General features: G+C 39.8%; 1 protein-coding gene across 3 annotated transcripts in view; it reads left to right on the forward strand.

Annotated features, from left to right (window-relative positions):
• FERMT1 (fermitin family member 1) overlaps positions 1 to 20,392 on the forward strand; it is a 41,839-nt gene that overhangs the window by 8,951 nt on the left and 12,496 nt on the right. For all 3 annotated transcript variants that reach the window (XM_037810915.1, XM_037810917.1, XM_037810916.1), the window contains 7 exons: positions 983 to 1,216; positions 4,151 to 4,297; positions 5,224 to 5,437; positions 7,233 to 7,335; positions 16,143 to 16,250; positions 16,660 to 16,791; positions 18,430 to 18,479. In XM_037810915.1, coding sequence (XP_037666843.1) covers positions 983 to 1,216; positions 4,151 to 4,297; positions 5,224 to 5,437; positions 7,233 to 7,335; positions 16,143 to 16,250; positions 16,660 to 16,791; positions 18,430 to 18,479 — 988 coding nt within the window. The remainder of the gene's footprint in view (positions 1 to 982; positions 1,217 to 4,150; positions 4,298 to 5,223; positions 5,438 to 7,232; positions 7,336 to 16,142; positions 16,251 to 16,659; positions 16,792 to 18,429; positions 18,480 to 20,392) is intronic.

A 20,392-nucleotide genomic window follows, 5' to 3' on the forward strand; every position in this document is an offset into this window, starting at 1 on the left:
GATGGAGAACATCTTCTTGAACAAAACGGGGATGTGAAAGGAAATGAAATAAGCTTCAGTGGCAGAGAGATTCCAAAAGGAACCAAGAGGTCACTCTGGTGGGCACTCTTACGCACAATTTAGACAACCCTTTTTAGGTTCTAAAGAATTGCGGTAGCTGGTGGTAGATACCTGAAACTATCAAACTACAACCCAGAACCCTTGAATCGTGAAGACGATTGTATAAAAATGTAGCTTATGAGGGGTGACAATGTGATTGGGACCACACTCCCCTTTGTCCAGTGTACGGATGGATGAGTAGAAAAATGGGGGCAAAAAAACTTTAATTGTTCTTTTTCACTTTAGTTTTTATTCTTATTATTTGTGCGTGTGTGGTAATGAAAATGTTCCAAAATTAATTTTGGTGATGAACGCACAACTATATAATGGTACTGTGAACAACTGAATGTACGCTTTGTATGACTGCATGGCATGTGAATATATCTCAATAAAATTGAATTTAAAAAAAAAGAGTTGGGTATAAAGAATTAAGTGTCTGCTTTACAGTACTTCTGTGTAGACTTTTGTTGGGGGTTATTGATTTCCCTTGTGTAAGGATGCATTTCTGTGAGAGAAATAATCTTGACTTAACAAAGTCAAGTTCTTCTAGCCTTCCCAGAAAGGACCATGGCACTGAGGGGTTTGGGGGTCCAGACCTTTAGCATTTTGTCATGAACAAAATTTTCTTATCTTTCTGTTCCCTCCAAGGTTTTTAGATGTAAATGACGATAAAGTTCAGTCACTATTTTCTACCTGTCCCACTTTAGAGACTTTGGAGAGAAAGCAAGAACTGTTGAGCATTGGGTTGTAAAAGGAGCTGGGGAAATAAAAATCAGTCATTTGTTTCAGATTTTACATACAGCAAAGTCGACTTTGGAAAGCCTGGACCCTTGATGCTAGCCTGTTCTCTCATTTTACTTAATTGTGTTTTACATTTTTGCAGACATATCCCAAGACTGGTCAGACTTTGCACTTTGGTGGGAACAAAAGCATTGCTGGCTTCTAAAAACCCACTGGACCCTGGACAAATGTGGAGTCCAGGCAGATGCAAAGCTTCTCTTCACCCCTCAGCATAAAATGCTTCACCTTCGACTGCCAAACATGAAGACGGTGAGACTGCGTGTCAGCTTCTCAGCTGTGGTTTTTAGAGCTGTCAGCGATATCTGCAGAACCCTGAGTGAGTACCCTGACGGCCCCCTCGGCCAAGGTCCCCTGTGCTCCTGAGCAAAGCAGAGCAGGAAAATTAAGTGTGCTTTCTGCCTACCTCCAGCAGTTGGCTTTAGAGAACATTTCCTTTATTAGGAAGCACACTTTTCATTTCCAGCTCTTGCTATTTTAGTCATTTACGTGGCGTTAAACCAAAATGGAACATTATTGGAATAAATCGGGTTCATTTCCACAAAACTTAAAACTGTTTCAGATGAGATTTGTAAATGGAAGCAATAAACCCATTAAGATTATCCTCCAAAATTTCATTTCTCCAAACCATACTAAGATCATTATTATAATTCAGACAAAGAAACAAGAGTTCCTTTAAATCATTCATCATAATAGAGGTGATATGTCTTTATTGTGTTTGAGGTAACAGTGTTGCAATGTCTCAAGTACTTCACTAACACTTGGCTCTAGTAAATAGTTCTAGCCACAAAAATTATTTGTAGAGTTTATTTTAAGCAGAAAAGTACACTTACTTGTAGACTGAAATCTAATTCTTACGGATTGCTGTACCATAAATTTAGCAGTCATTAGGGACAATGTTGTTCAAACCATTTATTCTCTGTGGGGACTTCCCTAAAGGGAGTGGAACTTTGCACCATGAAGCTGCTCTTATTTTATAGTTTTTGCAAGTGTATAGGTGCATTCTTTGGTTCCAAAGCCAAAATTGAGCATTTGAACACAGCATAGACTGCTTCATTCAATTATTCAACAAATATTTATTGAGCACCTACTACGTGCCAGGCATTGAGGGGAGTGCTAGTGATACATTAGCGATAAAGATAGCTAAAAATCCCAGTCTTCCTGGAGCTTACATTCTAGCTGGCAGAGACAGACAATAAAAAATAAATGTAATAAATAAGAAAAGAATATATTTATGTATGCATCACCAAAATCAGTATGAGAACATTCTCATTACTCCAAAAAAAAAAAAAAAAGAAAGAAAAGAATATAGAATATTAAAAGGTGATAGATGGCAGAGGAAAGAGGATAAAATGTGATGGAATAGGCAGAATTGGGGGTGTCAGTGTTGGGCAGTGGGGCTACTATGGTATAAATAGGGTGCAAATAGAAAACCATCTCCTAAACATCTCTGCATTCCTGACACAATATTTGACACATTTACTGCTCAATATCTGTTTGTTGAATGAAAAATGAAGCCACTCCTTTAATTACAGAATGGAAGCTGCAGTAGTATCCATTATGGTATGTTGTACAAATGACAAGCACAAGGGCACCTCATTTTCAATGAGATTCTAATAAGGGTTTGAAAATGAGTAAATGATTAAATAAAATTGTATATTCCACACACCCACAGTGGAATGGAAACACACATCACAACTGGGACCAAACAGTTGTGCTTCAAAATAAGTGGAAAAGTCTGATGTTCTCTTTCTCTGATTATATCTTCATGGTAGTTCTAAAGGGCTCAACTTGGCATTTCTAGAAATTGCTTTTTTGTGTCTGATCAATTGAAGCTAAATCAAATCTAGCAGTATATTGACTCTCCCCTTGAGGAAAGGAGAAGACACAAATCTTCAAGTCTGGAGATACAGGTCATTTGTTTTGTTGTTTTGTTTTTCATGCTCCCAATGGAAATTTTTATTCATCACCAGGTTTTGTGTATAAATTATGCATTTGGAACAGTCACGGGTGTGTGTTGCAACCTGACAGTCAGACGTCCTCAGTTCCTTAGTTGAGAGGCAAGCAGAACATGTCTGACTCAGTCTGGGTGCTAAGCAGTGTGTGAACTGAAAACATGGGAAGACCTCATAAAACTAGTGCATTTACCTCCAATCAAATGCCAAGAGGCTCTAAAACATCCAAATTCCTTGCCTTTTACCTGAAACCATAGCAGCTCACTGTGGTTAATGATTATCAGGAGTTCTGATTGGCGATTATAAACATATTTGATTAAAGGGGGAAATGGAGATTTTATTATTTTGGAGTCTCCAGAAGCAGACCCTGAGATAAACATTCAAGTGCATATAGTTTATTTGGGAGGCAACGTCAGGAAATACTGGCTGGTGGGTGGGGAATTGAGACAGGGAAGAAAAAGTCATCAATAAGAATGTGTCACCAAGTGGGCACCTCTGGAGACAGTGTAGACACACCTCAGAGCTCTGCCACCCAAGGGGCAAGGGAACTGGAGTGTTTATACACCAACTCTTGTCAGTCATTGTGGAAGGCTGCTCTTGGGAGATAATGCCCTGAACTCGTGTCCTGTTGCGTGACTGTGTGCACAGGGCAGGCCCTGGAGGTTAGAGCAAGTCTTCAGGCAGAGAGACACAGGTTCTTCCTGCTTGTGGAAGTCGGTGGAAGTGTGTGCTGACATAGTGAGGGCTGGGGAGAAGGGCAGGGTATGGAGGATATCCACACAGGCATGGGATTTCCTGCTGGGCAATGTGTAGGAGTCCTTCCAAATATGTGGGCTATAAACAAAAAGGAGGCAGGGGGCCTTGGTTATTCAAAAAGCTTACAGAAAAGAATATTTTAAAAGAAAAAAAAAATGGTGGTTAGGGATTAAATAGATGACACAAGATAAAATGCTGACAGTGTTTAGAGCTGGGTGATTAGCACATGGGGGAGCGTTATACTGTGCTTTTTACTTCGGGGATGTTTGAAAGATTTTCATAATAAGTTACAAAACAAACTGGAAATTTTACTAGATTGAGTCTCCTGCCACTATTTGGACCTCCCACTCACCCGTTTTAGGGGGTGGGGGTCTCTGTTCCCCTTGTTTCTTCAAAACAGATGTAATTTATTTACAGGTACTTCTCAGCAATTTCCTGAGAAATGGTTTCAAATGTGAAAACTGACTTTTGAATCTTAGAAGAAATTTTCTTTTTACTTTTTATTTTTTTACATTTTTATTTATTATTTATGTTATTTTTAGATATTAGAAGAGCAGAAGAACTGTCCTTGTTAAAGCCTTCTGGTGACTGTTTTAAAAAGAAGAAGAAAAAAGACAAAAATAATAAGGAGCCCATAATTGAAGATATTTTAAACCTGGAGAGTTCTCCCACAATTTCAGGTCCACCAGGTAAGATTTGTGGCCATTGTTTTGTTGTTTTAATTCATGAATGCAGAATTTCTTATAACCCAAGAAGAAAATATACCTTTCTCTCCCTTCCCCCTTCCTGCCCTCCCTATCCTTTCTTCTCTTCTCTCCCTTTCAGTCTTTTACTCCCCAAACAGAACTAAAATTGCAGAATATACACAATTAATTTTAGAACCAACAAAAATTTTTTTTCAGACTTTTCTCCACATAAGGTATGCTTGATAACTCATTGTTTTCACTGTGTATATCATGCCACTGATGAATGCAAAACTTTAGTGAAACTGGCCATGAATTTGGGGCAAAACTAGGGGGGACATGATTCAATCCCCAATAGGGAAGTTAAAAATTCTGGAAAGGCATCATCCTTTTCTTTTTATATAAAAATAGACAAATCTTGCTTGCATCATCAAGGGTTTTCTTGTAACATATTCCAATACAAAAAAATAAAAAGGATTATTTGCACTTCCTTACGTAAATTTGGAGCCAGATGATTTATAAGCCATCACTTAGCTGGGATCTTAAAATTGGCAAGTGCTATTTGTTTAAATACATTATGCACATGCATTCTGAGAGTTCTCCAGGTCTCTAATACTCTCAAGACTCCCTGCTGGGATAGGAGAACTTTGGATCAGGAAGGCGATGGTCCCCAACATTTGTCTGGGTTGAGTTTTTGGAAGCTTTTACAGCTTTTGAATTCCTAAGCTTTCCAGGAGATGAGGATACAGGTGAGAGCTTTATCTGTGTATAACTTCTCTTGCCACAAATCGTGACTCTTCTGATTATTTTAAATGATACAAACATTTAAATCCAAAATCCATTTACATGTAAGCCATGTCAGTACTTACTTTTCTAAAGAGTCTTACCACCAGAGCCTCATGTCAGTGTGCGTGCTCCCCTCTGTCTTGCAGTAGCTCCAGGTTTATACAGTAAAACCATGACCCCCACCTATGATCCAGTCAATGGAACGCCCGCGTCGTCCACCATGACTTGGTTCAGCGACAGCCCTTTAACCGAACAAAACTGCAGCGCCCTTGCTTTCAGCCAGCCCACCCAGTCACCAGAAGTCCTGGCCGAAATGTACCAGCCTCGGTCTCTCATCGATAAAACCAAATTTAATGCAGGGTAAGGACGTGGCTCTATTTTGCTTCTCTCTGAACTGATTTTGACATAGGGAGAAAGATGCACAGAGGTGAGGGTGGGGAGTTGTGCTCAATTTTTAAGTTAGTATGCCTTGAGGTCTATATTCACGGTTGAATCCAGAGACCTTGGCCAGGGCCAGATCATCTAGGGAATTGAATGCTATTAACGAGTCTGACTTTCTTTGGTGAGCAATGGGGAGTGAAAAAAATGATCGTTTTGGAAATAGTTTGGATATATTTTCTGAGATCGCTTCAAGCAGAGCTCGAGGGCTTACTCGTTAGAACACCTGAACAGAGAAGTGCTATTCTGCAGACAGTCCTGATCCCCAGCAAAATTAGTGTTGATTTTACCAACAAAAGGGGATAAATTGCAGCCTTTGGTCATTTTAGTATGTTTGAGTGTGACAAGATTCATGTGTCCTGTTAACTCAATGTATGTCCATATGTGAATATTAATTCTTTGCCCATACAGTGCAAAGCACATTTTATAGAATGTAAAGCAGTCTGTAGATCAGCAGGGGAAAACCACACTGGCCTGCCTAACCCACATTGTCCTTTGTGGAACCACTACTTCTCTCTTTCCGGTTCTAATGAACACATCCTCAAGCTCTGGTTGAAGTGATCTCAGAAAAGATACCTAAGCCACCATTTCTTGCTCTCCCCATTGCTCACTGAAGTCAACCTTGTTAGTGGTATTCAGTTGCCCATAAGAGCTGGCCCTGGCAGATGTCTCTGTATTCTCCTGGGGACTCCCATTCCCCATTCGGCCTGGAGCACACAAAGTGCTCCTGTCACTCCTCACCTCCCTGCTTTGCTCTTCTCCAGGGCGTGACTCCTTCCCCCTTCTCTACTAGTAAGTCCCTTCTTGATCTTTAAGATTGTCTCATTCTCAGGCGTCACCACTCAAATTAAGTTACGTCCCTGTAGGTCTGTTCTAACACTTTGCTCACCCCAATGTCACATTGTTCCTTTATTCTGAGGCTTGGTCTGCCCCACTGGAATGTCAGTCACCTTAGGGTGGAGAGGATATCTTGGACACCTTTGTTCCCCAAAAGGGCCTAATGGATGGAAGTTCAAGCCATTTTTATTCAGTGCTATTAGCTAACAGTCATCCCCATCTTGTTTGGTTTTTAACTTTTTCTCTACACCCCTTCACCCCTCACCATTATTCACCGTTTTTACTCTATAACTATGCTGTTCAATAGAAAAGCCACTAGCCATATAAGGATAAAAAATTTAAATTAATCTAAATTACAACATGGCACTGGCCATATTTAAATGTTCAGTAACTGCAGGTGGCCAGTGGCTACTATATTGGACAACACAGATGGAGAACATTTCCACCATTGCAGAAAGTTCTTTTGGACCACACCACTCTAGACAGTGAGATGGAGCCCAGCCTTGGGGGTGAAGCATCTGGGATAGTGAGAGAGGCCTTGTGGGGAGTCAGAAGGAACAGATTCTCATTCTGGCTCCACCTTGAGGCACCTGACCTTAAACAGATCACTTAATGTGGCTGAGACTCAGTTTCCTCGTCTGTAAAACTGAGATCATAAGTGCTTCCTTGGCTCCTTCACTGGATAACTTTAAAGTGGCAATGAGAAAAATATATCTATATGGAAAGTACTTTGAAAACTGTAAGATAAAATGCAAATAGAAGCTATTATTACATGCTCCCCTTGCCAGTTTTTGGTTATATTACCTATTCTGATTTTGTTCAAAGATATATATTTATGTAGAATTGATTGACCTTCACAAATCCTCCCATTGCTTTCTAGGTGGCTGGACTCCTCGCGGTCCCTTATGGAACAAGGCATCCAGGAGGATGAGCCACTGCTGTTACGATTCAAATACTACACTTTCTTCGACATGAATCCCAAAGTGAGACCCTTTTTCTCTTTCATTCTTTTTTTATTTTTGAATGTGAATGCATGAAAATGTAAAATAGTTCATTTCATAACCAAAATTAGGATTAATTTATTTGTGGGGTATTCTGTTTAGCTCTGCAGAGTTAGACTGATCAATATATACCAGTCTCTGAGTTTTCATCTTTTAGTTTCTGGTTAGCATGGTTCAGCTGCCCCCACGTTAGCAGGGATCTCTAGGCATCTTTTGGGAAGGTCCCCACGCCTGGCACGGGGCTCACTGCTCCTGGCCATTCTCAGGAATGAAGGAACAAGAAGAGAGCAGCCCACAGAACTGGAATCCTTACCGCTTAGAAAGGAGAGGAGCTGTCGGGGCCGAGGTTAAGGGCAGTTTCTCATAAACAATCCAGGACCTCATGATGGCGCAGACAAGATTTCCCACTGCAGCGCTCAATAAGTCCTTGGTGATTAGAAAGAGGGATTATCTATATAAATAAAGATCCCAGCTGGTCACCAAGTCCCATTTTAACTGCACATTTCCCATCTGAAATTTATTAGGATAACTAATGAGTGGGGAAGTCAGTCCTCAGAACTTTGATACAAGTCACATCCTGTGCGGGTTCTCCGCCCAGTGCACATGGAAGAGCCAATTTTGTGATACCACGGTTTCAAAGAAAAAATTTATCACTAAGCGCCAGGCAAGGAGATCAGAAGGCCCGAGGTCCTTAAATTTGTCTCCCCGAACTGGAGAAATCTTCAGTGTTTTATAGTATTCAAACAAAGGCAGGCAGGCTTATGATAATGAGCAAGGTGGTTTGAGATGACGGGGTTAGAGATGGTGTAGTTACTCAGCATGCACAGATTGGCTACTGTGCATGTCAGGCAGGCCAACTCTGGTCAGAACTAGCTTGGTCTAGCAAGATAGCTGAGGAACTGGGGTGGTCAGTTTTGGACTGGCTCATGTTACTTCATTCATAAACCTTAAAGGGTATACGTGCAGGAGCACCAGACTTCAGGGGGCTACATGCCAGGACACCAGACTTCAGGGTTGCAATACGAGATAAGGGGATAGTCACAGAGTTGTCTTGTTACTATCCAGTTACAAGGTAAAGATTATGCAGTTACAGAACATAGCTCCGGCATCAGAGAAACAAGGCATCTGGATTACAATTACAGATATTGGCTTCCAGTGAGCTATAATAGTTATTGGCTCTTAATTTTGATTACTATATCAGAAGTTGAGTAAGTGCCTAAAATATATTTTAGTGGACTACAACACATTTTTAAATTTTTTGGTTACAACTTCTGTCCCTTCCTTGCTCCTTTTGTAGAGTTGGGAGTCAGCATTTAAATGGCCCAAATGTAAAAAATGTAAAATGGTAATGAGTCCTCTGAGTGCCCAGGGTGATTTCATATTATTGTTCCCATCCCAGTTTTGTCCTTGTTGCTGTTTTCATTTGCTGCTGGGTACTTGTCCAAGGAAGATGCCTTAGGTCAACTTTTTTGTAGATACTTTTCTCGTCTGTAACAGTTCTTATGCCTCTCTTGCCACTGTCTCTTCCTTGGTCCTGTTTTTTCTTTTAATTAAATTCAGTTTTATTGAGATATATTCACATACCACAGTCATCCATGGTGTACAATCAACTGTTCATAGTACCATCATATAGTTGTGCATTCATCACCCCAATCTATTTTTGAACATTTTCCTTACACCAGAAAGAATCAGAATCAGAATAAAAAATAAAAGTAAAAAAGAACACCCAAATCATCCCCCCATCCCACCCTATTTTTTATTTAGTTTTTGTCCCCATTTTTCTACTCATCCATCCATACACTGCATAAACCACACACTGCATAAACCACAAGGTTATTACAATCACTCTGTCACCCCTTGTAAGCCACATTGTTATACAATCACCTTCAAAATTCAAAATTCAAGGCTACTGGGTTACAGTTTGATAGTTTCAGGTATTTACTTCTAGCTATTACAATACATTAAAACTTAAAAAGGATTCTCTATATAGTGTGTTAGAATGCCCACCAGAGTGACCTCTCAACTCCAATTGGAATCTCTTAGCCACTGAAACTTTATTTCATTTCATTTCACATCCCCCTTTTAGTCAAGAAGATGTTCTCAATCCCATGATGCCGGTTCCAGATTCATCCCCAGGCGTTGCCAGGGAGATTTATACCCCTGGGAGTCAGGTTCCACGTGGGGGGAGGATAGTGAGTTTGCCTGCCAAGTTTGCCTAGCTAGAGAAAGAGGGCTACATCTGAGCAACAAAGAGGCACTCAGGGGAAGACTCTTAGGCACAATTATAAGCAGGTTTAGCCTCTCCTTTGCAGTAACAAGCTTCATAGGGGCAAGCACCAAGACAGAGGGCTGGGAATACCAAGCTATCAGTCCTCAATGTTTGTGAGAACATCAGCAACAATCCAGGTGAGGAAGTCCAACACTTCTGCATTTTCCCACAGCTCCTTAGGGGGGCCCTGCATATATATTTTTATTCTCTGCCCAAATTACTTTGGGATGTGTTGCTATTTCACTCTAACCTATACAAACCTACCATCTCACTTCCTATTCAAAGTTCCATGTAATTGTGGTATTTGAACAAACTGATGTAGAAGTTATATTGTTTAGAAAATACAGATCCTGCACCAAATAAACATCTCTTCCCTTGGTCTCACATGGAAGCTGATGTTTTAAAACACAGTCATTTTCAACCTTTATCCTTGGTCCTGTTTTCAAGTCTGGTCTTCAAAGGTCCATCTGGGTTTCTACTGCTTTCCTAACCGGCGTCTTCTTCAAAATAAACCTACTCCTCATCAATTCTATGTTCAAGCTTCTGCTAAGTCTTTGCTTTTAACCCATGTTAATACCCATGGACCTGGCTTATGTCTGGAGTGTATAAAAAGTGCATAATGAGTGAATTATTGCAAAAGGGAAATTTGGGGCTCTTCTTTTTGATAAAAACTTCAGGAGAAATGACTGTACTATTTCTCCTAAATAATTTGTTTGCTTTTTTTTTTAAGGGCACTTTTAATTACACAAGTGTCCAGGTTTACTCTTTTGCATTGCCCACTAAAAATAAATTCTATAAATTTTCTGTGATTGCACTTTCAAGCCTTATTGCTGACTCAACCCTGTCTTTCCTTGTTTAATTCCCAGTTACTTTAAGCCATCTTGGTGCATGCTGTCTATTCTAATAAACTGCCATAAGTTTTTTTTCTGGAACTAGATAACACATAAAATTAAGCATATTCTGATTGCTAAGTCAGTAATTTGGCCCCATCTTATCTATTCAAACTTATGTTCCATCTGTTGTTTATTTATTCATTCATTTATTAAGCAACAAGGGAGTGTCAAGAACTGTGAGATGTTGAGAACCCAAAACTGCCCTTAAGTGCATGAAACAGCCATGTAAACACTTAATATCCGATGGTGAATGAGTTCAAGGATGATTATATGCTCAGCAAACCCTGGGAGCACAAAGGAGAATGCTATAAATTCCTGTGGAAGTTCAGAGAAAGTGTTAGTGCTTGAGGTGGGTACTAAAGGGTGAATAGGAGTTCATAAAGTGAGCAAGAGATTAAAGGGCTTTTATGAAGGCAAAGCTGGATGTGCAGAGTCCCAGAGATGTGAGAAGTTGACCTATCCAGGGAACTGCAGGTGGTTGAACTTTGCAGGTGTGTGAGATGTGGGGCGAGAACACAGGTGATAAGGCTGAAGATGCAGAGTAGTGAGAGAAGTGCATGGTGAAGGGTCTGTGTACCATGCTACGTGTATCCCTACTGCATTTCCCAATCAGAATGTGTTTTCTTTCTTTGGCTGGATTTAATTCCTGTTTACCTGTTAATAAAGGGGTTCTTAAACTTTTCTGGTTCATGGGCTCCTTTAGCAGTCTGAAGAAGCCTGTGTACTCCTCTGAATAATTTTTTTTTGTTTTTTTTTTAATAACAACTTCATTGAGATATAATTCACTTACCACACAATACACCCATTTAAAGTATACAAGTCAATGGTTTCTGGAATGTTCACAGAGTTGTGTGGCCATCACCACTATCTCTTTTAGAACATTTTCATCACTCCAAATTGAAACCCCATACCCATTAACAGTCACTCCCCATTCTCCCTCCCAAACCCCCAGCTCTTTTGGCAACCACCTAAATCTACTTTCTGTCTCCATAGATTTACCTATTCTGTACATTTCATATAAATGGAGTCATATAATATGTGGTAGGATTATAAAATAAATCCATTATCATGAACTATGGTAATCAAAATATTTTTACAAATGGATAGTATAATGTATGTGCTTCTTAATTGAATAAATACTAAGATCTAATGTCAGGTCTAATGACTACCATAATTTGGAAGTAGTGATAAGCGTGAGCATTATTTCAAGACACAGCAACAATTGTGATATGGTAGGCAATATCTGTGACTCTGTCCATCACAAAGTCACAGGTACTGTTGTAATAGAGGGGTTTGTTGCCTAGATTTGGCATGGAAGGAAATTATAACTGTCAGTTAGAGGTTGGTACAAATGAAAACATAGTTTCTTCCTCATCCAAGCTCATGGACCACCTGATTTCAGACACCCAAGTCCAAGAACCCCAGCTCCAGAACACCTGCCTGGAGAACACATTCAAGTCTCACTCCTTCCAGAAAGGAGCATATTTCTACTTTTGGTCACATTGGACTCTCCCTTCTCTGAACCACAACTGAATACAATTCAATTTCAGGATCCACATCCCTAATCATACCACATTCCTGGATATTCTTTACAAATACATGGCACACTCCTTGAAGACAAGGACCACATCTGATACTTTCTTTGCCCCCCACCAAGGATGCTATGGAAGTCACCTGCTCAACAATGGGATCAGCTGGCTCCTGGAGACCCTCCCAACAACTTCCTTGCCAGGAGATTCCCCATTAAATCCCCTGCTTTGACAATTGAGCTTAATGCTAAAATTAAAGCAGCTCATTTATCCCTGAAAAAAATTGTCAGGAACATGTAAGTCAAAGAGAGCCTCCATACACAGCAAATCATCTGCATAAGTATCAAACACAGAGGGGGCAGTGTTAAACACGTGTTTGTCCAAAAAATAGAAGAAATAAAAGGAATTGTACTCCCAGAGGGGAGGGAGGCCACTGAAGACAAGGGTCACTAGGCTGTTGTCATAGACTCTTTGGCCTCAAGCCTCTGCTTGCTGAATGGGTCCAGAGTTCTCTCTTCATAGCCAATGAAGCAAAACCTATTTGAATCTAATAAACAGCAGCTGTCAACCCAGAAGTGACAGGAAGGCTCAGGCTGGTGAGACATGGCATTGGGACTTGGGAATGATGATCCCCCAACCACTTTAGAGTTGTGGTGGTGTGCCATTTCCTCCCCTCCTAAAGTTAGGACCCCACATTTATGGGGTCCCTGTTATGCACTGAGTGTAGGAGGATACAGAAATTTAAGGTGTAGTTCATGTTCCTATGGAATGGACAATAGAATCAAGAAGAACAAAAACAGCACCCCTAAAACCACTGCAAACACATAAGGCACTGCACAAATAGGAGCCAAATTATACAGCACAGGTTGGGGAGGATCTCTGGCTTTCAGAGGAGAGCCGCATGCTGGCTGTAGGTCTGAAGTATCAGATGTTGATTAAAATCTCAGATATATAAAAGTACTAGAATTAAACATTTTAAAAATAGTACCCACAAAAAATGCAAAATCCAGAATCCATGAAAAAGAAAGATTGGTACTGTTTAATAATAAATGAACATATTCTGCCTGGCAAAAAAAAAAAAAAAAAATGATAAAGTTAAAACGTCTTTGCAACACATATGACAAACAAAAGGCTAATTTCCCTAACATAGAGAGAGCTCCAACAACTGCATAAGAGAAAGATCAACAACCCAACAGAATCCTGGGCAAAAGATGTGAGCACCTGGTTCATAGAAAAGGAACTACAAATGTTTTTTGTCCTTTTATCAGATTGGCAAAGATCAAAAAGTTTCACACACTAGCTTAGCAAGAATGTGGAAGAACAGGCTTTATCATACACTGCTTGTAGGTCAAAGTACAAATTTAGCCTCTATGGAAGGCAATTTGCATTATATATCAAAATTACAATTCTATGTAGCTTTGACCAACAAAACCATTCCTAGGTATTTATAGCACAGCTTTACTACCACATGAAAATTAGTATGGATATACCCAAGGACAGTTAAATTACGTCATTTACGGTAGAAAAAGATGATTGGAAACCACCTAAATGTCCATGGGTAGGGAATTGGTTAAATACATTATGGCACGTCCACACACTGTTGTCTTTAAAAAGAACAAGTCAGCTCTTTTTTGATATGGAACATATCCAAAGTACACTACCGCATGAAAAAAAGCAAGGTGTAATACAGTCCACAGAGAAACTCCTATTTGTGGGAAACAAGGAAGGGAGGGAGACTTCCTATTATACACCTTTTTGTCCTTTTTTAATTCATTTTAAATGAATTCTTTTGTTGTAGACTCTTTTGCCCCTTTTATATGTGTTAAAAATGTATGAATGTTTAAAAACCTTTATATAATCTGATAATTCATTGCGGGTGACTGAGCTTGTACCTCGGCTTGCCAGGCCTGGGCCAGGGGACCTGATCACCCCCTGGGGAGGGTAGTAGGTACGGGCGTGAGTGCCCTCTGCAGCCCCCCCGAGCCTGGGGAGCGAGGTCAAGGCAGCTCCCTTTTCCTCACCCAAAATGCCACTGGCAGGGGAGGCTTGCCGGAGGAAACCGCCTTTCTCCCAACTGCCCTTTCCCCACTTCCTTATCTTACCCACACACTCCCTTGTGCCAAGGCCACTCCTACCACCACCAGCGCGCATGCACCGTGGCCAGAACAACCCCCGCCCCGCTGCAACGGTTCCTGCGTTCTCTCAGAACCAATCCTAGCCCCTATCCCTTCAGTATTGCCATTTAAGGCTGCTTCACCTCCTTTCCAGCCCTGCCCTTTTTACCAGCCTATATAACCTGTAATCACCCCTGAATAAAGACTCTCTCTTTGGCGCATACTCCTACTGGATGAAGAATGTCTTGTCCTTATCGCCGCCCTCTTAACCTTGCACGCCTCCCGCCGAGGACCCGGCCAAGTCCTCCGCCTCGCCCTCGCCTCCGGGAAAGAGCCCCCGCCGCCGGTACCCTTTAAGCAGCCCCGAGAGCTGAGGGCTCAGCTACCGGCCGCCCCTCCCCCTAGAAGCAGTAACCGCGACCGCAATTCATAGCATTTTTATAAATGTTCAGTAGGGAAAAAGCATGTCACACTTTTAATAAGAGGTCTGAATGATCCTGAAAGCTGCTACCCCAGCTAATAAGGAATCTTAAGTGATAAGATAACAATAGTAACCTTTCTGGAAAGCATGAAAACTGTAGGTGTTTGATTTGGTAGTTGCAGGGGGTTGGGGGGTCGGTGGGGGGGGGGGTTGTTACTGTACTGGGTAGATGGTGACAAACAGAGACCCAGGAGGGAAAGTGGCAGAATCTATGTGCTTCCAGGATTGGGGTTTCCGTTTTCACTTAACGGAGAGATAGAAAATCTAGGGCCAAGAAGAAAGCATGAATAGCCAACCCACTGAAAGAGTCTGAGAGAAAACAAAAGATCAGTTAAGCCTCCTGTTAACAACCCGTGAAATTTTGGGAACTGGAATGCTCCAGTGCCTCCCTGAGAATGCGAACAAGGCTTCAAAGGGGAAAACCCAAAGTTTGGGGAGCAACCGAGAAATCCTGGGTTACCTCAATGAGAAGCTTGGTTTGTCTTGTACTTAGTTAGGATATCCTATTCTAAATCCTGTTTTTCTCTTAATGTTGACTCACAGATGTAGGTAACTGTTACTGAACCAATATTCTATCAATGAGCTGTTTCATTTGACTTGGGGGATAGTACATTCAAGTTGTTCAAGATTTTATTAAATGTTTAAAATTTTTCCTGACTGCATTGAAAAGTCTTATTGGATAAATAAATAAAGTCAATTAGGGTGGGCTCCCACCCCAATGTTATTTCTAGAATTGTTCATTTTTCTTCTACTGATATAAAAAGCCATTTTTATTTTATATTAAATTTATATACATACATGGGTCTGTTTCTACATATTACCTTATTGATATTTTTTGATTCTTTGCCCCCCGCCAAGTTTGCGATGGATGTCACCTGCTCAAAAATGGGATCAGCTGCTCTTGGGGACCCTATATATACCGTCTATACCAATAGATGGACCCATCTATACCAATGCCACACTATTTTATTTATTACAGCTTTATAATATGTTTTAATGTCTGGGAGGACACATGCCTCCCCCAACATTGTTCTTCTTTTTCAAAATTTTCTTGGTGTTACTTGAACATAGTCTCTTCCAGCTTAACTTGAGAATCAACTTGTATAAAGTTCCATTTTAAAAACCTATTCAATCTGTTTGGGATTGCACTGAGTTTACAGATCAACTTGAGGATCCCTTCTCCTTTATACCACTTATCACATAAACCATTTCCACTACCTGGTTTTACTACCAATACACATTTGATAAAAGAGAGGAAAAATATCAGAATCTCAGATGGGTCAACTTGGCCCCTTGAGACCACTCTGGAAAATATTTTTGGGAAGAGAGTTCTGAATTCAGAATTAAAATGGACTGGGGTGGTGGGAAGATAGAGATGTTTCTTTCAGTGATCTAAACTAAAATTTTTGCAGCTGATTAACATGGAATGACTTCAGTTATTCCAGAACTTTTTTATTATGGAATATAAATATACCCCATTTCCCCACCTGTTTCTTTCTCTAGTATGATGCTGTCCGAATAAACCAGCTCTATGAACAAGCCAGGTGGGCCATTCTCTTAGAAGAAATTGACTGCACAGAGGAAGAAATGCTGATCTTTGCAGCACTACAGGTATGGGAATTTCAGGACCTTTTCTCCAGAAGGAGACAAAGTAAGTTTGTTCTGAGTGGAGTTTCATTTTTTTTCTTTGAAGAAAGAGCCGAAAATGAGGGGGACAAATTTAAAACGCAAATGCTTTTCATAGTCCCCACAAGGGCCCATTACATGTAAGGCATTAGTTTTGCAATCCTTTTCTCTTCTGACTACAAGCCCAGTCATTGATGGGGAAAACTGAGGTTAAGCATGACTAACCATAAATCATAGAATGATTCAGATTAAAATGTTATTTTCCCTGCACTTTTCAGGAGATATTCAGTACTCATCGCCATGCATTATGATAGGAGAATTATCTTCATGGAAGAAATGACTAATGGATTCATTTGTGTTTATAACACTTTTACAACTTCTGTTTTCATTTTAGTATCACATTAGCAAACTGTCCTTGTCAGCTGAAACACAGGATTCTACAAAGGAGTCTGAGATTGATGAAATAGATGCAGCGCTTTCTAATTTGGAAGTTACCCTAGAAGGTGGAAAAACAGACAACACTTTGGTATGAACTTTTCTGATAACTCAAAATTGTGGCTTTGGGCTGATTGATTGACAAATATAGATGAACCTTTTTTTTTTTTTTTTGGCTTAGACGTGAGAGTATGTTTAGTCTGATTTTTTAAAATGTAAAAAGTATTCTTTTTATCCGACCAAAGCTTAAATCTAGAAAGATCTGACAAGCTTCTCTCAAGTTAGCTCCAAGAAACTAGAAGACAATTTTATTACTAACAATGGCAATACTTTTGTATTTCTTCTTATGGAAAGGTTGATGTGATATGAGGGAAAGATTGACCAGGACCCCACTTCACTAGCGTGGAACATGGAATTGGTCCCTTAAGTCTGGAAAGAATTGCCCTGTCTATTGCATGGGGCCACTGTGGGAATACAGTGTATTAACACAAAAACATGCTTTATAGATACAAAGCCTTATTCTCTGTTTACCTATTCACATATTTTAACTGGGCAAAGTAAACAGACATGAGAGCCTTTCTTTGAAACTTTGTAAAAAGTTCCTGAATCCTTTTATCTTCAGGAAATAAAAACTCTCCAGTAAATCTAAAAAGCTAAAACTGTCCCTTGCTCCCTTTCCATTAAACAAGGCTGAATGTCAGCTTTCTAATCAGAATGCCCCTCCTGTTTGAGTCATTCTTTGGGTGCCACCCTTTTGTTTAAATTGTTTATTTAAAGTGATTATTAGTTTAATCACATTGAATCAGAGAGGTGGGTCATAATTGGATATAAATAGTGATAATAGATAAGAATGAGTCACTATATTCTTATGCATTTATTGTGTGTTTCCTTATTAAATACTTTAAAATAGGAAATCCATATCAGGCAAAAGCAAATACGTAGTATAAACTAAATGCCAAGATTCTGTAGAGATTCAGAACACTGTGTCACATTTAAGGCAGACACTCCGTGAAACTGGAGGTCTCTTTGGTCTGTTTCTGCCACTGAATAGACACTGCACTATAGCAATGCTGCTTGGAATAAATGAAAATTGCCTTTCTCACTCCCTGAATGTTTTTATGTGATGTTAAACAATAGGCTTTTCAATTTGAAAACAGGTACCAGCCTACATTGCAAAATGAACTTTGTACCAGGTTCCTTTGAGAGTTTTAATCAGTGAACTAGATGTAGCTAGAGTTTCCCACCCTAAGGTAAAAAATTTGAAATATCTTTTTTGTATATAAAAATATTAGTTTCTAACACAAATTTTAACTTGAATCTTATATGTGGGGAATAGTCAACTTTCTAATTCTTTTTTTTCATTTTTGTGATTGATGACACAAACAGAAAAGTAAAATATATATATAAATATATATATGTACAGCTTAACAAATTAGTATTAAATTATCACCCAAGTCACCAACAAAGTAAGAAATAGAACTTTGCCAACCCCTCCAGAAGCCCCTCCATGTACCCCATCCCATCCCCAAACCTCCCCTCCCTCTTTGCAGTAAATGCTTGAAATGTAGTATGATTGAGGAAATGAATTTTCATTTTATTTAATTTTTAATTAATTCAAATTTAAATAGCTACAGGTGGCAAGAGGCTATCAATTTGGGCAGGGCAGATGTAGAGATTCAGCACCATGTATGAAGTTACTGCTTATGAAATGTTATCTGTTTTTCCTTAGGAGGATATTACTGATATTCCTAAACTTTCAGATAATCTCAAATTATTTAGGTAAGTGACCCTAAAGGGGGAAAATCGTTACTCAGAACAAAGCCTTGCAGGTAGAGAGTCAGGGAGTTTAAATTGTGCATGCATTAGGCAGGTTCACAGTTCAAAGGGAAGAACTTGGGCTGGGCCATCCCACAGGCAAGGGGTTGAATCCCAGCTCCAAAGCACCATGAGCTGCATGACTGTGGGCAAGGTCCTTTCGTCTCTGAGCCTCAGTTTCCTGATCTATAAAATGGGGATATGCCTCCTCTAGGGTTTGTTGAAAGAATCAAATAATGATGTATATAAGCTTTTAGCACAGTGCCTGGCTCATAGTACATGCTCAATAAATGGTGGGTGTAAGCACAGCTGGCATCAGTGATAAAGAACTTTTATTCCTCAGAAATAACAATTTCTATTGGAGTCCGTCTGGGAGGGTCAGGACTCTGGTACCATTTGAAGTTTCTTTTGCAGTTTAAGAATCAATCATTTCCAGAACTTTGACCCTGGACTTATAGAGGGTTATTTTGGTTTATCTCCCTTTGCCTTTAAGTGTTTCTGATAAACTCTCTCAGTCACCTCAAGTTGATCTGAAACTGTTAAAACGTTTCCTCTGTGGAAAGAAAGGGCTACCACGGTTGTGATGGTGCCGAGGTATGCCAGGATGAAAGGGATAAGACCCTTTGAACTGCTGTCAGTTACTTAGGTCAATTTACAGTTAGTTGACTTTTCTTAACAAACCGACACTTTACTAAGAGCAGTTGGCTTCAAAAGAAACCAGTTACCTTTGATAACACCTGGTGCAAAGAAAGACTTGGAAAGAATGAGCAACAAATCAGGGAGAAATGAGAAACAAGCATCTGAAAGTAACAGTACTAGTCACTGGCTTTCTATAGTTGTTTTTTGGATTTTTTTTTTTTTAATGTGATCATAAGATTTGGTCTCAGACAATAGGGTCATTGTATTAGTTTGCCAGGCTGCTATGACAAATACCACACAATGGATTGGCTTAAACAACAGGAATTTATTGGCTTGAGGTGTTAAAGCTAGAAAAAGTCCAAAATCAAGGCCTGGCAAGGCCATGCTTTCTCCCCAAAGACTAGTGTTCTGGTGCTGGCTTGCTACAGTCCTTGGGGTTTCTTGTCTTGTAACTCTGCCTCCCGTCACATGGCAATAACCTCTTCTTTCTGGCTTCTGTGACAGCCAGGTTCTCTTTTTTTAAGGCCTCTAGTAATCTGGATTAAGGCCCACTCTTGTTCAGTTGGCCACACCTTAACTAAAAATAACAACTTCAAAAGGTCCTATTCAAAATGAGTTCACACCATAGGGACGGGGATTAAGATTAAGAACATGTGTTGAGGTGCATAATTCAATCTACCACAGTCATTAATTTAACTTCCAGGGCATAAGTTAAATTTGCAACCATTTATTATTCTGATCATTATAAGTCAGAACTGCAGAAAAAAACTAACAATCTGAATCCACAAATACATCCTTCCAAAATATTAACAGTTGTTCTACAGAGAAACAGGGTTGTTTTATTTTCTGCGTAGAGCAAATCTGGCTTTTTATAAGCCAAATGATGACGGTACTCTTCCTATAGATATTTTTAATGAAACAAATAATAGAGTTAGTCTCTGTGTCTACCTCACTCATGCTATCCTAAACAGAGGATTTTGGTGTGACTGTTAAACTCAAACTGGAAAAACTGTTCTTGTATTTGTCCATTAGACACTTCCTCTACCAAAAGTCTGAAGACAATGAATTTAATATATAACATAGGTCATGGGAAGGGGGAAGGAAGGAAGGGAGGGAGGGAGGGTTCTATTCAAAGTGGGTGTGTGACTTTTAATAAGCCCTTCATTTCCCCAGATCTCTCGTATCAGTGTAAGACTGTTGGACTAGACCTTTGATTTTTTTTTTTTTTAAACAGCGAA

The sequence above is a fragment of the Choloepus didactylus genome, chromosome 19, assembly GCF_015220235.1.
Source record: "Choloepus didactylus isolate mChoDid1 chromosome 19, mChoDid1.pri, whole genome shotgun sequence".
Classification (NCBI taxonomy): Eukaryota; Metazoa; Chordata; class Mammalia; order Pilosa; family Megalonychidae; genus Choloepus; species Choloepus didactylus.